The 17,218-nt window shown below is 58.0% G+C and overlaps 4 protein-coding genes across 5 annotated transcripts in view; 3 read left to right on the top strand and 1 right to left on the bottom strand.

Moving 5' to 3' along the window:
* UBAP2 (ubiquitin associated protein 2) overlaps positions 1-17,218 on the bottom strand; it is a 116,443-nt gene that overhangs the window by 33,850 nt on the left and 65,375 nt on the right. The gene's annotated exons all lie outside the window — the stretch shown is intronic.
* LOC136995329 (interferon-like) lies at positions 2,094-2,672 on the top strand. Its single transcript, XM_067315799.1, has one exon. It carries the CDS (start codon positions 2,094-2,096, stop codon positions 2,670-2,672), a length of 579 nt encoding a protein of 192 aa, XP_067171900.1.
* On the top strand, positions 9,144-9,722 carry LOC136995324 (interferon-like). Its single transcript, XM_067315755.1, has one exon. The coding sequence runs from the start codon at positions 9,144-9,146 to the stop codon at positions 9,720-9,722; it is 579 nt and encodes a 192-aa protein (XP_067171856.1).
* Positions 15,350-16,761, top strand: LOC136995306 (interferon-like). The gene has a single exon (XM_067315635.1). The coding sequence runs from the start codon at positions 16,183-16,185 to the stop codon at positions 16,759-16,761; it is 579 nt and encodes a 192-aa protein (XP_067171736.1). The 5' UTR covers positions 15,350-16,182.

The raw sequence follows: 17,218 nt of genomic DNA, 5'->3' as shown, positions 1-17,218 counted from the left end.
GTGGACTGTGAGGTGGATTGAGAACTGGCTGAATGGCAGAGCTCAGAGAGTTGTGATCAGCGGCGCAGACTCTAGTTGGAGGACTGTAGCTAGCGGTGTCCCCCAGGGGTCAGGACTGGGTCCAGTCTTGTTCAACTTCTTCATCAACGACCTGGATGAAGGGACAGAGTGCACCCTCAGCAAGTTTGCTGATGATACAAAACTGGGAGGAGTGGCCGATACACCAGAGGGCTGTGCTGCCATTCAGAGAGACCTGGACAGGCTGCAGAGCTGGGCGGAGAGGAACCTCATGAAGTTCAACAAAGGCAAGTGCAGGGTCCTGCACCTGGGGAGGAATAACCCCATGCACCAGTACAGGTTGGGGGTTGACCTGCTGGAGAGCAGCTCTGCAGAGAAGGACCTGGGAGTGCTGGTGGACACCAAGCTAAGCATGAGGCAGCAATGTGCCCTTGTGGCCAAGAAGGCCAATGGTATCCTGGGGTGCATCAGGAAGAGTGTTGCCAGCAGGTCGAGGGAGGTGATTCTCCCCCTCTACTCAGCCCTGGTGAGGCCACATCTGGAGTACTGCGTCCAGTTCTGGGCTCCCCAGTACAAGAGGGACGTGGCCCTACTGGAGCAAGTCCAGCGAAGGGCTACAAAGATGATTAGGGGATTGGAGCATCTCTCTTGTGAGGAAAGACTGAGAGAGCTGGGCCTGTTTAGCCTGCAGAAGAGAAGGCTGAGAGGAGATCTTATCAATGTGTACAAGTATCTGAAGGGAGGGTGTCAAGAGGATGGAGCCAGACTCTTTTCAGTGGTGCCCAGCGACAGGACGCGAGGCAACAGGCACAAACTGAAACACAGATGCTTCCATCTGAACATGAGGAAAAACTTCTTCACTGTGAGGGTGACAGAGCACTGGAACAGGTTGCCCAGAGAGGTTGTGGAGTCTCCTTCTCTGGAGATATTCAAAACCCACCTGGATGCAATCCTGTGCAATGTGCTCTAGGTGACCCTGCTTGAGCAGGGCGGTTGGACTAGATGATCTCCAGAGGTCCCTTCCAACCTCAGCGATTCTGTGACAGACACCGCAGGCAAGCAGGCACAGAAGACAGAGCCACACTCCGCTCACACGGACACAGGCACACCACCACAAGGCAAAGGCACAAGCGGGAACACCACAAAGGCTTCCCCAAGCAGCACAACACACACACACACACACACACACCCCCTACCCTGCTCAACACCACCACTCACACACACACACACACACACACACACACACCCTACCCTGCTCAACACCACCACTCACCTCCTCCTACCAAGCTATCGCCCCAGTCACGCAGCATCTGCCCTCGGAAAATGCAGCCTGCCTCTGCCCCCTCACCTCCACAGCGCTCAGCTCTTCAGAAACACCTGCCCAGAAACACACACACACCAACCATCGTGGGACTCAAACACTAAAAAGGAGAACAGAAACTGTGGGACTTTCATCCAGGCACACACACAAAGCTCAGCTGCACGAGGCCATGAGACACCTCCTCCAATGCAACCTGCCCTCTGCACCAGGCCGCAACGCACACCTCCCCAACCTTCTCCCAAAATACAGCACGCGGCAACACTTGCAGAGCATGAAGAGCACCGAGACACTAACAGCAAAACAAAAACAACAGGCACCCTGAAAGCAAAAGCAACACAACCAATACGGCAACATTACATCAAGAAAGTTGGCGAGTTGGGAAATTCAAAACCACAAAGCAGCCACAAAGACCATAACTCAAAGGCGAAAGGGAAACACAAGACAACAGCCAGCCTCCCCAAACTGGGCCGCCCCCAAAACACCAATCACAGCACCACAGAAGCACCACTGCAGCCCTCCAACGCACAGCAAGCCACGCAAGCACACTTCCACTAACACTGCAAAAGCCACCAAACCTACAAACAAAACTGAAAACGAGACCAGGAAATTCTTCACAAATAGAAATGGCAAATGGAAACATGCCGCACCACATAAAGCCAGACACACAGCACAGTCTCAAGCACAGCACTCGCCAACGACGACCAAGGCTCACAAGCCTCCTGCACGGCACCACCAGACAACTGAACACACCACCATGGCTGCGCCCGCAACACGACACCCCTGCCTGTGGCACGGCGCTCCGGTGCTCCTGCTCCTCCTGCCCGCTCTCAGCGCCGCCCTCAGCTGCGCCAACCTTCGCACCCGACAGAGCACCTTCAACTGGGACAGCCTCCAGCTCCTCCACGCCATGGCACCCAGCCCGCCTCAGCCCTGCGACCAACACGACGCACCTTTCCCCTTCCCCAAAACCCTCCTGGCAATCCAGGCCCCACGACAAGCCACCGACGCCATCCTCCGCATCCTCCGGCACCTCTTCACCACTCTCAGCAACGAAAACACCCCCGCGCACTGGGACAGCCAAGCACACCAACAGCTCCTCAACCAGCTCCACAGCCAAATCCAGCACCTCCAGCGATGCCTCCCTGGCACCGGCACGGATTCCAAAAGCCAAGGGCCACACAACCCCTGGCTCAGCATCACTACGTACTTCCAGCGCATCCAGGACTTCCTCCGCACGCACAACCACAGCCCCTGTGCCTGGGACAACGTCCGCCTCGAAGTTCAGACTTGCTTCCAGCGCATCCACAACCTCACCCGCACCATGGCAGATTAGCCACAACCCCTCCTCACCACAACCACGCACCCACACACATCGCACCCAACACACACCCCTCACCCAGGGACGGTCACTCCCACAGCACCCTCCTCGCCTGCCCCCGCAACACCCACACCATCCCGCCTCCACCACCACCACCGCACGGAGCCCAGCAGCACCGTGACCACGCACGGCCACGCTTCGGCACCCCGCGCACCCCACGCCCACCCCTGCTCCCACAGAGGCACCCACCGATGGCGAACACCGAGCCCCCCCGTGCACACACCCAGGGCCAACACGAGCCACCCACTACTTCGGGCCCGCCAACGCATCTCGTCCTCTCCGCTGCCGACTCCCCTCCACCAAGGGAAACAGCTGATGCCAGCAACTTACCCAGACCCTCACGCCCCACAAAACCACCCCACCTATTTATTTAACTTATTCTATTTATTCTGATTATTGTGTTGCTCTATTTATTCTTCTATTTATTCGAGGCAAATAAAGACCTTTTGTAAGAACTTGGTTGTCACCGGCCTCACACAATCATAGCACCATCATTTCAGGGGGAAGCCGCCGCCAGGCGTCACCTTGGCCAACTCCCGCCTCCAAACAGCTCGCACGACATTGGGGTGCTCGCCTCCGTGTCCAGATGACGCTGGGACACCTCCTCTACGGGGACAGCGGCTTAGGCCATCCCACGCGCAAGGCCTCGCTCCCACTGGCCCTTCTTCGACTTCAGCAGCTTCCCGCCACACCATTTACTTCTCACGCCTCTCCAGGTCCCCCCGCTCAGCAGCAGCCCTGCCCTCCAGCGCATTGATCGCTCCACTCCGCCGGGTCACTGGCCACCACAGCCCTCCTCAGAGCGCAGCCATCCCATCGCCCTGGGCGGCAACACACACATCCAACAGCTCTGGCGCCACCACCCGCCCAGATGCCAGGCACCCCACGAGTTACTGGCTGCCGACAGGACGCCGCACCACTGACCACAGCGCTTCCCAGAGCAGCATTCCCCTTCGCGTCACACCCGCCTTCTCCTCCACCTGCGCAGCGCACATCTCGCCAATGGGGCAGCAGGGAAAATAGGCAAGGCTCTGTCAAAGGCCTTCCGAAAACCACAGTATACTACATCCGCTGCTCTACCCTGCTCAACACCACCACTCACCTCCTCCTACCAAGCTATCGCCCCGGTCACGCAGCATCCGCCCTCGGAAAACGCAGCCTGCCTCTGCCCCCTCACCTCCACAGCGCTCAGCTCTTCAGAAATACCTGCCCACACAAACCGCCTCCGGAAACAGCCCAGCAACTGGCCGCAGCCTCACCGGCCTCCACTTCCCTCCATCCTCCCTCTCGCCCTTCTCCAACACGGCGGAGACGCCTGCTTTTTGCCACTCAGCAGCAACCTCCCCCCATGGCCAGCACCTTGCAACAGTGAGACACAGCGGCCTCCCAAAGACATCAAACGCCTCCTTCAGCACCCACGGGCGCATCCCAGCTGCTCACAGGCACTCCCGCACACCCAAGGGCCTTAACGGACCCCTGCCTCTTCCTTCCCCTACCCGTGGGCACACCTTCACTCCCACACAGCCTCGCGCACCCGCGAGGCCTGAGGACAAGCCTTACCAACAACAACTGGCACACAACAGGCTCCCAGTACCTCAGCCTCTTCCCAATCCCTTCTCGCTACCTTCCCAGACCCAGGCGGACACGCGCCCACACTCTCCTTAGCCTGCCGGTGCCCACCCAGGCACTTGCAGAAACCCTCCTCCTTCCAGCTCCAGCTCTCCTTTGCCTTGCCCGACTCCAGCCCTACACGCCCACCCAGGCTCTCCATTCCCCTCCCAAGCAGCCTCTCCTCGCCCTCCCGCCACCTTCTCTGCTCTCCCCTCTTCCTTGGGCACCAGGCTCCAGCGCCACGTTCACTCACGCTGCCCACCTGCCACGCCGCCTCCAGCTGCTGCACGTTGCGAGACACCATTCGCGGGCTCCCAGCAGGCGCTCCGGGAAGATTAGACAGCTCTCCGCGGCCCCCGCACCACACCAGGGCACTTCCCCGCCCCGCTGCACCAGCCAACACCTCTTCCTTCCGCCTCACTAGCGACTCCAACACACCAGCTCACCACGGGGCTTCAACAGTCACCGCCAGGACCAGATACTCTTCGACACGTGCCAGCAACCCCCAGGACACCTGGCACCCACCCCTATTGCCCTTCCAGCACCCACTCGTGTGCTGCAAGTCAACCGGGACCACCAGCACCTCTCACTCACCGGCTCTCTCCTCCTCCCAGAGCAAGGCAGCATCTGCCCCTCACTCGCCAGCAGTACGCCTGCAGCACGCACCTACTCCACCACCGCCTCTCCTCATCTCTCCTCTCAGCCTCACCCCACAAACTCCTGCCTGCTTCGCCACCTGTCCCACTCCAGACCTCCCCGCGTTCAAGACTCTCCGTCACACACAGCACAACCCCGCCTCCAGCCCGGACCACGCTATCCTGGCTTCACGGCCTCTTGCCCTCCGCTACACTTCTCCAATCCAACAACCTGCCCAACCACCTCGCCGGGACCCCAGCCAGCTCACACCTCTGCATCTCTGCACGGACTCCGCACTACCCCTGCAAACAGGGACCAGTGCGTTCCCACAACCACACCTGCGCACTCAAATGCGGCACCCATAGGCGCTGTGCCCTCTCCCTCCTGCCTTCGCCCTTCTCAACACCAGGCCGCACAAAGATCTCACACACCAACCACCACCTCCAAGCAACCCTCCTTCGACGTCCACGCTGCAACACACGACACACCTCCCCAGGCCTCTTCCCAACAGAACGATACGGCCATCCCGGCCAAGGGGCAGTTTAGGGCTCTCGACAGTCGAGAGCTTATGGGTAAGGATTAAAGGGCAGGCTAGCATGGGTGACACTGTTGTGGGTGTTTACTACAGGCCACCTGATCAGGAAGAGGAAGTCGATGAGGCCTTCTACAGACAGCTGGAAGTAGCCTCACGATCCCAGGCCCTGGTTCTCATGGGGGACTTCAACCACCCTGATTACCTGCTGGAAAGACAACACAGCTAGGCATAAACAGTCCCGCAGGTTCCTGCAGAGCATTGGTGACAACTTCTTGACACAGGTGGTGGAGGAGCCAACAAGGAGAGGTGTGCTGCTGGACCTCGTACTAACAAACAAAGAAGGACTGGTGGAAGATGTGAAGGTCGGGGGCAGCCTTGGCTGCAGTGACCATGAGACGGTGGAGTTCAGGATCCTGCGAGGAGGCAGCAGGGCACTAAGTAGGATCGCAACCCTAGACTTCAGGAGAGCAAACTTTGGCCTCTTCAGGGACCTACTCAGAGGAATCCCATGGGTTAGGGCCCTAGAAGGAAGGGGCGTTCAAGAGAGCTGGTTAATATTCAAACATCACCTCCTCCAGGCTCAAGAGCGGTGCATCCCTATGAGTAGGAAGTCAAGCAAAGGAGGTAGGAGACCTGCATGCATGAGCAAGGAGCTCCTGGCAAAACTCAACCAGAAGAAGGAAGTCTACAGAAAGTGGAAAGGGGCACAGGCCACTTGGGAGGAATATAGGAACGTTGTCAGAGCATGCAGGGATGTGACAAGGAAGGCTAAGGCCCGTTTGGAATTCAATCTGGCGAGAGATGTCAAGGACAGCAAGAAGGGCTTCTTCAAATACATCAGTAGCAAGAGGAAGACTAGGGAAAATGTGGGCCCTTTGCTGAATGGGGTGGGTGCCCTGGTGACAAAGGATGCAGAGAAGGCAGAGTTACTGAATGCCTTCTTTGCTTCAGTCTTTACTGCTCAGGCCAGCCCTCAGGAACCCCAGACCCTGGAGACAAGAGAGAAAGTCTGGAGAAAGGAAGACTTTCCCTTGGTGGAGGAGGAGTGCGTTAGAGATCATTTAAGCAAACTTGACACCCACAAATCCATGCGCCCTGATGGGATGCACCCACGAGTGCTGAGGGAGCTGGCGGATGTCATTGCTAAGCCACTCTCCATCATCTTTGAAAGGACATGGAGAACAGGAGAGGTGCCTGAAGACTGCAAGAAAGCCAATGTCACCCCAGTCTTCAAAAAGGGCAAGAAGGAGGACCCAGGCAACTACAGCCCAGTCAGCCTCACCTCCATCCCTGGAAAGGTGATGGAGCAGCTCATCCTGGAGGCCATCTCCAAGCATGTGGAGGACAAGAAGGTGATCAGGAGTCGTCAGCATGGATTCACCAAGGGGAAATCATGCCTAACCAATCTGATAGCCTTCTCTGATGGAATGACTGCCTGGGTAGATGAGGGGAGAGCAGTGGATGTTGTCTCCCTTGACTTCAGCAAGGCTTTTGACACTGTCTCCCATAACATCCCCATAGACAAGCTCAGGAAGTGTGGGCTGGATGAGTGGACAGTGAGGTGGATTGAGAACTGGCTGAATGGCAGAGCTCAGAGGGTTGTGATCAGCGGCGCAGACTCTAGTTGGAGGACTGTAGCTAGCGGTGTCCCCCAGGGGTCAGGACTGGGTCCAGTCTTGTTCAACTTCTTCATCAACGACCTGGATGAAGGGACAGAGTGCACCCTCAGCAAGTTTGCTGATGATACAAAACTGGGAGGAGTGGCCGATACACCAGAGGGCTGTGCTGCCATTCAGAGAGACCTGGACAGGCTGCAGAGCTGGGCGGAGAGGAACCTCATGAAGTTCAACAAAGGCAAGTGCAGGGTCCTGCACCTGGGGAGGAATAACCCCATGCACCAGTACAGGTTGGGGGTTGACCTGCTGGAGAGCAGCTCTGCAGAGAAGGACCTGGGAGTGCTGGTGGACACCAAGCTAAGCATGAGGCAGCAATGTGCCCTTGTGGCCAAGAAGGCCAATGGTATCCTGGGGTGCATCAGGAAGAGTGTTGCCAGCAGGTCGAGGGAGGTGATTCTCCCCCTCTACTCAGCCCTGGTGAGGCCACATCTGGAGTACTGCGTCCAGTTCTGGGCTCCCCAGTACAAGAGGGACGTGGCCCTACTGGAGCAAGTCCAGCGAAGGGCTACAAAGATGATTAGGGGATTGGAGCATCTCTCTTGTGAGGAAAGACTGAGAGAGCTGGGCCTGTTTAGCCTGCAGAAGAGAAGGCTGAGAGGAGATCTTATCAATGTGTACAAGTATCTGAAGGGAGGGTGTCAAGAGGATGGAGCCAGACTCTTTTCAGTGGTGCCCAGCGACAGGACGCGAGGCAACGGGCACAAACTGAAACACAGATGCTTCCATCTGAACATGAGGAAAAACTTCTTCACTGTGAGGGTGACAGAGCACTGGAACAGGTTGCCCAGAGAGGTTGTGGAGTCTCCTTCTCTGGAGATATTCAAAACCCACCTGGATGCAATCCTGTGCAATGTGCTCTAGGTGACCCTGCTTGAGCAGGGCGGTTGGACTAGATGATCTCCAGAGGTCCCTTCCAACCTCAGCGATTCTGTGACAGACACCGCAGGCAAGCAGGCACAGAAGACAGAGCCACACTCCGCTCACACGGACACAGGCACACCACCACAAGGCAAAGGCACAAGCGGGAACACCACAAAGGCTTCCCCAAGCAGCACAACACACACACACACACACACACACCCCCTACCCTGCTCAACACCACCACTCACACACACACACACACACACACACACACACACCCTACCCTGCTCAACACCACCACTCACCTCCTCCTACCAAGCTATCGCCCCAGTCACGCAGCATCTGCCCTCGGAAAATGCAGCCTGCCTCTGCCCCCTCACCTCCACAGCGCTCAGCTCTTCAGAAACACCTGCCCAGAAACACACACACACCAACCATCGTGGGACTCAAACACTAAAAAGGAGAACAGAAACTGTGGGACTTTCATCCAGGCACACACACAAAGCTCAGCTGCACGAGGCCATGAGACACCTCCTCCAATGCAACCTGCCCTCTGCACCAGGCCGCAACGCACACCTCCCCAACCTTCTCCCAAAATACAGCACGCGGCAACACTTGCAGAGCATGAAGAGCACCGAGACACTAACAGCAAAACAAAAACAACAGGCACCCTGAAAGCAAAAGCAACACAACCAATACGGCAACATTACATCAAGAAAGTTGGCGAGTTGGGAAATTCAAAACCACAAAGCAGCCACAAAGACCATAACTCAAAGGCGAAAGGGAAACACAAGACAACAGCCAGCCTCCCCAAACTGGGCCGCCCCCAAAACACCAATCACAGCACCACAGAAGCACCACTGCAGCCCTCCAACGCACAGCAAGCCACGCAAGCACACTTCCACTAACACTGCAAAAGCCACCAAACCTACAAACAAAACTGAAAACGAGACCAGGAAATTCTTCACAAATAGAAATGGCAAATGGAAACATGCCGCACCACATAAAGCCAGACACACAGCACAGTCTCAAGCACAGCACTCGCCAACGACGACCAAGGCTCACAAGCCTCCTGCACGGCACCACCAGACAACTGAACACACCACCATGGCTGCGCCCGCAACACGACACCCCTGCCTGTGGCACGGCGCTCCGGTGCTCCTGCTCCTCCTGCCCGCTCTCAGCGCCGCCCTCAGCTGCGCCAACCTTCGCACCCGACAGAGCACCTTCAACTGGGACAGCCTCCAGCTCCTCCACGCCATGGCACCCAGCCCGCCTCAGCCCTGCGACCAACACGACGCACCTTTCCCCTTCCCCAAAACCCTCCTGGCAATCCAGGCCCCACGACAAGCCACCGACACCATCCTCCGCATCCTCCGGCACCTCTTCACCACTCTCAGCAACGAAAACACCCCCGCGCACTGGGACAGCCAAGCACACCAACAGCTCCTCAACCAGCTCCACAGCCAAATCCAGCACCTCCAGCGATGCCTCCCTGGCACCGGCACGGATTCCAAAAGCCAAGGGCCACACAACCCCTGGCTCAGCATCACTACGTACTTCCAGCGCATCCAGGACTTCCTCCGCACGCACAACCACAGCCCCTGTGCCTGGGACAACGTCCGCCTCGAAGTTCAGACTTGCTTCCAGCGCATCCACAACCTCACCCGCACCATGGCAGATTAGCCACAACCCCTCCTCACCACAACCACGCACCCACACACATCGCACCCAACACACACCCCTCACCCAGGGACGGTCACTCCCACAGCACCCTCCTCGCCTGCCCCCACAACACCCACACCATCCCGCCTCCACCACCACCACCGCACGGAGCCCAGCAGCACCGTGACCACGCACGGCCACGCTTCGGCACCCCGCGCACCCCACGCCCACCCCTGCTCCCACAGAGGCACCCACCGATGGCGAACACCGAGCCCCCCCGTGCACACACCCAGGGCCAACACGAGCCACCCACTACTTCGGGCCCGCCAACGCATCTCGTCCTCTCCGCTGCCGACTCCCCTCCACCAAGGGAAACAGCTGATGCCAGCAACTTACCCAGACCCTCACGCCCCACAAAACCACCCCACCTATTTATTTAACTTATTCTATTTATTCTGATTATTGTGTTGCTCTATTTATTCTTCTATTTATTCGAGGCAAATAAAGACCTTTTGTAAGAACTTGGTTGTCACCGGCCTCACACAATCATAGCACCATCATTTCAGGGGGAAGCCGCCGCCAGGCGTCACCTTGGCCAACTCCCGCCTCCAAACAGCTCGCACGACATTGGGGTGCTCGCCTCCGTGTCCAGATGACGCTGGGACACCTCCTCTACGGGGACAGCGGCTTAGGCCATCCCACGCGCAAGGCCTCGCTCGCACTGGCCCTTCTTCGACTTCAGCAGCTTCCCGCCACACCATTTACTTCTCACGCCTCTCCAGGTCCCCCCGCTCAGCAGCAGCCCTGCCCTCCAGCGCATTGATCGCTCCACTCCGCCGGGTCACTGGCCACCACAGCCCTCCTCAGAGCGCAGCCATCCCATCGCCCTGGGCGGCAACACACACATCCAACAGCTCTGGCGCCACCACCCGCCCAGATGCCAGGCACCCCACGAGTTACTGGCTGCCGACAGGACGCCGCACCACTGACCACAGCGCTTCCCAGAGCAGCATTCCCCTTCGCGTCACACCCGCCTTCTCCTCCACCTGCGCAGCGCACATCTCGCCAATGGGGCAGCAGGGAAAATAGGCAAGGCTCTGTCAAAGGCCTTCCGAAAACCACAGTATACTACATCCGCTGCTCTACCCTGCTCAACACCACCACTCACCTCCTCCTACCAAGCTATCGCCCCGGTCACGCAGCATCCGCCCTCGGAAAACGCAGCCTGCCTCTGCCCCCTCACCTCCACAGCGCTCAGCTCTTCAGAAATACCTGCCCACACAAACCGCCTCCGGAAACAGCCCAGCAACTGGCTGCAGCCTCACTGGCCTCCACTTCCCTCCATCCTCCCTCTCGCCCTTCTCCAACACGGCGGAGACGCCTGCTTTTTGCCACTCAGCAGCAACCTCCCCCCATGGCCAGCACCTTGCAACAGTGAGACACAGCGGCCTCCCAAAGACATCAAACGCCTCCTTCAGCACCCACGGGCGCATCCCAGCTGCTCACAGGCACTCCCGCACACCCAAGGGCCTTAACGGACCCCTGCCTCTTCCTTCCCCTACCCGTGGGCACACCTTCACTCCCACACAGCCTCGCGCACCCGCGAGGCCTGAGGACAAGCCTTACCAACAACAACTGGCACACAACAGGCTCCCAGTACCTCAGCCTCTTCCCAATCCCTTCTCGCTACCTTCCCAGACCCAGGCGGACACGCGCCCACACTCTCCTTAGCCTGCCGGTGCCCACCCAGGCACTTGCAGAAACCCTCCTCCTTCCAGCTCCAGCTCTCCTTTGCCTTGCCCGACTCCAGCCCTACACGCCCACCCAGGCTCTCCATTCCCCTCCCAAGCAGCCTCTCCTCGCCCTCCCGCCACCTTCTCTGCTCTCCCCTCTTCCTTGGGCACCAGGCTCCAGCGCCACGTTCACTCACGCTGCCCACCTGCCACGCCGCCTCCAGCTGCCGCACGTTGCGAGACACCATTCGCGGGCTCCCAGCAGGCGCTCCGGGAAGATTAGACAGCTCTCCGCGGCCCCCGCACCACACCAGGGCACTTCCCCGCCCCGCTGCACCAGCCAACACCTCTTCCTTCCGCCTCACTAGCGACTCCAACACACCAGCTCACCACGGGGCTTCAACAGTCACCGCCAGGACCAGATACTCTTCGACACGTGCCAGCAACCCCCAGGACACCTGGCACCCACCCCTATTGCCCTTCCAGCACCCACTCGTGTGCTGCAAGTCAACCGGGACCACCAGCACCTCTCACTCACCGGCTCTCTCCTCCTCCCAGAGCAAGGCGGCATCTGCCCCTCACTCGCCAGCAGTACGCCTGCAGCACGCACCTACTCCACCACCGCCTCTCCTCATCTCTCCTCTCAGCCTCACCCCACAAACTCCTGCCTGCTTCGCCACCTGTCCCACTCCAGACCTCCCCGCGTTCAAGACTCTCCGTCACACACAGCACAACCCCGCCTCCAGCCCGGACCACGCTATCCTGGCTTCACGGCCTCTTGCCCTCCGCTACACTTCTCCAATCCAACAACCTGCCCAACCACCTCGCCGGGACCCCAGCCAGCTCACACCTCTGCATCTCTGCACGGACTCCGCACTACCCCTGCAAACAGGGACCAGTGCGTTCCCACAACCACACCTGCGCACTCAAATGCGGCACCCATAGGCGCTGTGCCCTCTCCCTCCTGCCTTCGCCCTTCTCAACACCAGGCCGCACAAAGATCTCACACACCAACCACCACCTCCAAGCAACCCTCCTTCGACGTCCGCGCTGCAACACACGACACACCTCCCCAGGCCTCTTCCCAACAGAACGATACGGCCATCCCGGCCAAGGGGCAGTTTAGGGCTCTCGACAGTCGAGAGCTTATGGGTAAGGATTAAAGGGCAGGCTAGCATGGGTGACACTGTTGTGGGTGTTTACTACAGGCCACCTGATCAGGAAGAGGAAGTCGATGAGGCCTTCTACAGACAGCTGGAAGTAGCCTCACGATCCCAGGCCCTGGTTCTCATGGGGGACTTCAGCCACCCTGATTATCTGCTGGAAAGACAACACAGCTAGGCATAAACAGTCCCGCAGGTTCCTGCAGAGCATTGGTGACAACTTCTTGACACAGGTGGTGGAGGAGCCAACAAGGAGAGGTGTGCTGCTGGACCTCGTACTAACAAACAAAGAAGGACTGGTGGAAGATGTGAAGGTCGGGGGCAGCCTTGGCTGCAGTGACCATGAGACGGTGGAGTTCAGGATCCTGCGAGGAGGCAGCAGGGCACTAAGTAGGATCGCAACCCTAGACTTCAGGAGAGCAAACTTTGGCCTCTTCAGGGACCTACTCAGAGGAATCCCATGGGTTAGGGCCCTAGAAGGAAGGGGCGTTCAAGAGAGCTGGTTAATATTCAAACATCACCTCCTCCAGGCTCAAGAGCGGTGCATCCCTATGAGTAGGAAGTCAAGCAAAGGAGGTAGGAGACCTGCATGCATGAGCAAGGAGCTCCTGGCAAAACTCAACCAGAAGAAGGAAGTCTACAGAAAGTGGAAAGGGGCACAGGCCACTTGGGAGGAATATAGGAACGTTGTCAGAGCATGCAGGGATGTGACAAGGAAGGCTAAGGCCCGTTTGGAATTCAATCTGGCGAGAGATGTCAAGGACAGCAAGAAGGGCTTCTTCAAATACATCAGTAGCAAGAGGAAGACTAGGGAAAATGTGGGCCCTTTGCTGAATGGGGTGGGTGCCCTGGTGACAAAGGATGCAGAGAAGGCAGAGTTACTGAATGCCTTCTTTGCTTCAGTCTTTACTGCTCAGGCCAGCCCTCAGGAACCCCAGACCCTGGAGACAAGAGAGAAAGTCTGGAGAAAGGAAGACTTTCCCTTGGTGGAGGAGGAGTGCGTTAGAGATCATTTAAGCAAACTTGACACCCACAAATCCATGCGCCCTGATGGGATGCACCCACGAGTGCTGAGGGAGCTGGCGGATGTCATTGCTAAGCCACTCTCCATCATCTTTGAAAGGACATGGAGAACAGGAGAGGTGCCTGAAGACTGCAAGAAAGCCAATGTCACCCCAGTCTTCAAAAAGGGCAAGAAGGAGGACCCAGGCAACTACAGCCCAGTCAGCCTCACCTCCATCCCTGGAAAGGTGATGGAGCAGCTCATCCTGGAGGCCATCTCCAAGCATGTGGAGGACAAGAAGGTGATCAGGAGTCGTCAGCATGGATTCACCAAGGGGAAATCATGCCTAACCAATCTGATAGCCTTCTCTGATGGAATGACTGCCTGGGTAGATGAGGGGAGAGCAGTGGATGTTGTCTCCCTTGACTTCAGCAAGGCTTTTGACACTGTCTCCCATAACATCCCCATAGACAAGCTCAGGAAGTGTGGGCTGGATGAGTGGACTGTGAGGTGGATTGAGAACTGGCTGAATGGCAGAGCTCAGAGAGTTGTGATCAGCGGCGCAGACTCTAGTTGGAGGACTGTAGCTAGCGGTGTCCCCCAGGGGTCAGGACTGGGTCCAGTCTTGTTCAACTTCTTCATCAACGACCTGGATGAAGGGACAGAGTGCACCCTCAGCAAGTTTGCTGATGATACAAAACTGGGAGGAGTGGCCGATACACCAGAGGGCTGTGCTGCCATTCAGAGAGACCTGGACAGGCTGCAGAGCTGGGCGGAGAGGAACCTCATGAAGTTCAACAAAGGCAAGTGCAGGGTCCTGCACCTGGGGAGGAATAACCCCATGCACCAGTACAGGTTGGGGGTTGACCTGCTGGAGAGCAGCTCTGCAGAGAAGGACCTGGGAGTGCTGGTGGACACCAAGCTAAGCATGAGGCAGCAATGTGCCCTTGTGGCCAAGAAGGCCAATGGTATCCTGGGGTGCATCAGGAAGAGTGTTGCCAGCAGGTCGAGGGAGGTGATTCTCCCCCTCTACTCAGCCCTGGTGAGGCCACATCTGGAGTACTGCGTCCAGTTCTGGGCTCCCCAGTACAAGAGGGACGTGGCCCTACTGGAGCAAGTCCAGCGAAGGGCTACAAAGATGATTAGGGGATTGGAGCATCTCTCTTGTGAGGAAAGACTGAGAGAGCTGGGCCTGTTTAGCCTGCAGAAGAGAAGGCTGAGAGGAGATCTTATCAATGTGTACAAGTATCTGAAGGGAGGGTGTCAAGAGGATGGAGCCAGACTCTTTTCAGTGGTGCCCAGCGACAGGACGCGAGGCAACGGGCACAAACTGAAACACAGATGCTTCCATCTGAACATGAGGAAAAACTTCTTCACTGTGAGGGTGACAGAGCACTGGAACAGGTTGCCCAGAGAGGTGGTGGAGTCTCCTTCTCTGGAGATATTCAAAACCCACCTGGATGCAATCCTGTGCAATGTGCTCTAGGTGACCCTGCTTGAGCAGGGCGGTTGGACTAGATGATCTCCAGAGGTCCCTTCCAACCTCAGCGATTCTGTGACAGACACCGCAGGCAAGCAGGCACAGAAGACAGAGCCACACTCCGCTCACACGGACACAGGCACACCACCACAAGGCAAAGGCACAAGCGGGAACACCACAAAGGCTTCCCCAAGCAGCACAACACACACACACACACACACACACCCCCTACCCTGCTCAACACCACCACTCACACACACACACACACACACACACACACACACCCTACCCTGCTCAACACCACCACTCACCTCCTCCTACCAAGCTATCGCCCCAGTCACGCAGCATCTGCCCTCGGAAAATGCAGCCTGCCTCTGCCCCCTCACCTCCACAGCGCTCAGCTCTTCAGAAACACCTGCCCAGAAACACACACACACCAACCATCGTGGGACTCAAACACTAAAAAGGAGAACAGAAACTGTGGGACTTTCATCCAGGCACACACACAAAGCTCAGCTGCACGAGGCCATGAGACACCTCCTCCAATGCAACCTGCCCTCTGCACCAGGCCGCAACGCACACCTCCCCAACCTTCTCCCAAAATACAGCACGCGGCAACACTTGCAGAGCATGAAGAGCACCGAGACACTAACAGCAAAACAAAAACAACAGGCACCCTGAAAGCAAAAGCAACACAACCAATACGGCAACATTACATCAAGAAAGTTGGCGAGTTGGGAAATTCAAACACACAAAGACCACAACTGCAAGGCGAAAGGGAAACACAAGACAACAGCCAGCCTCCCCAAACTGGGCCGCCCCCAAAACACCAATCACAGCACCACAGAAGCACCACTGCAGCCCTCCAACGCACGGCAAGCCACGCAAGCACACTTCCACTAACACTGCAAAAGCCACCAAACCTACAAACAAAACTGAAAACGAGACCAGGAAATTCTTCACAAATAGAAATGGCAAATGGAAACATGCCGCACCACATAAAGCCAGACACACAGCACAGTCTCAAGCACAGCACTCGCCAACGACGACCAAGGCTCACAAGCCTCCTGCACGGCACCACCGGACAACTGAACACACCACCATGGCTGCGCCCGCAACACGACACCCCTGCCTGTGGCACGGCGCTCCGGTGCTCCTGCTCCTCCTGCCCGCTCTCAGCGCCGCCCTCAGCTGCGCCAACCTTCGCACCCGACAGAGCACCTTCAACTGGGACAGCCTCCAGCTCCTCCACGCCATGGCACCCAGCCCGCCTCAGCCCTGCGACCAACACGACGCACCTTTCCCCTTCCCCAAAACCCTCCTGGCAATCCAGGCCCCACGACAAGCCACCGACGCCATCCTCCGCATCCTCCGGCACCTCTTCGCCACTCTCAGCAACGAAAACATCCCCGCGCACTGGGACAGCCAAGCACACCAACAGCTCCTCAACCAGCTCCACAGCCAAATCCAGCACCTCCAGCGATGCCTCCCTGGCACCGGCACGGATTCCAAAAGCCAAGGGCCACACAACCCCTGGCTCAGCATCATCACGTACTTCCGGCGCATCCAGGACTTCCTCCGCACGCACAACCACAGCCCCTGTGCCTGGGACAACGTCCGCCTCGAAGTTCAGACCTGCTTCCAGCGCATCCACAACCTCACCCGCACCATGGCAGATTAGCCACAACCCCTCCTCACCACAACCACGCACCCACACACATCGCACCCAACACACACCCCTCACCCAGGGACGGTCACTCCCACAGCACCCTCCTCGCCTGCCCCCACAACACCCACACCATCCCGCCTCCACCACCACCACCGCACGGAGCCCAGCAGCACCGTGACCACGCACGGCCACGCTTCGGCACCCCGCGCACCCCACGCCCACCCCTGCTCCCACAGAGGCACCCACCGATGGCGAACACCGAGCCCCCCCGTGCACACACCCAGGGCCAACACGAGCCACCCACTACTTCGGGCCCGCCAACGCATCTCGTCCTCTCCGCTGCCGACTCCCCTCCACCAAGGGAAACAGCTGATGCCAGCAACTTACCCAGACCCTCACGCCCCACAAAACCACCCCACCTATTTATTTAACTTATTCTATTTATTCTGATTATTGTGTTGCTCTATTT

The sequence above is a fragment of the Apteryx mantelli genome, chromosome Z (genome assembly GCF_036417845.1).
Source record: "Apteryx mantelli isolate bAptMan1 chromosome Z, bAptMan1.hap1, whole genome shotgun sequence".
NCBI lineage: Eukaryota > Metazoa > Chordata > Aves > Apterygiformes > Apterygidae > Apteryx > Apteryx mantelli.
Note: the sequence above shows the minus strand (reverse complement) of the source record. Positions and strands in the feature narration are given on the sequence as shown.

Bases quoted from the DNA above. Each gene is read 5' to 3' on its own strand.
- LOC136995324 (XM_067315755.1), top strand. From the start codon at position 9,144: ATGGCTGCGCCCGCAACACGACACCCCTGCCTGTGGCACGGCGCTCCG.
- LOC136995306 (XM_067315635.1), top strand. From the start codon at position 16,183: ATGGCTGCGCCCGCAACACGACACCCCTGCCTGTGGCACGGCGCTCCG.
- LOC136995329 (XM_067315799.1), top strand. From the start codon at position 2,094: ATGGCTGCGCCCGCAACACGACACCCCTGCCTGTGGCACGGCGCTCCG.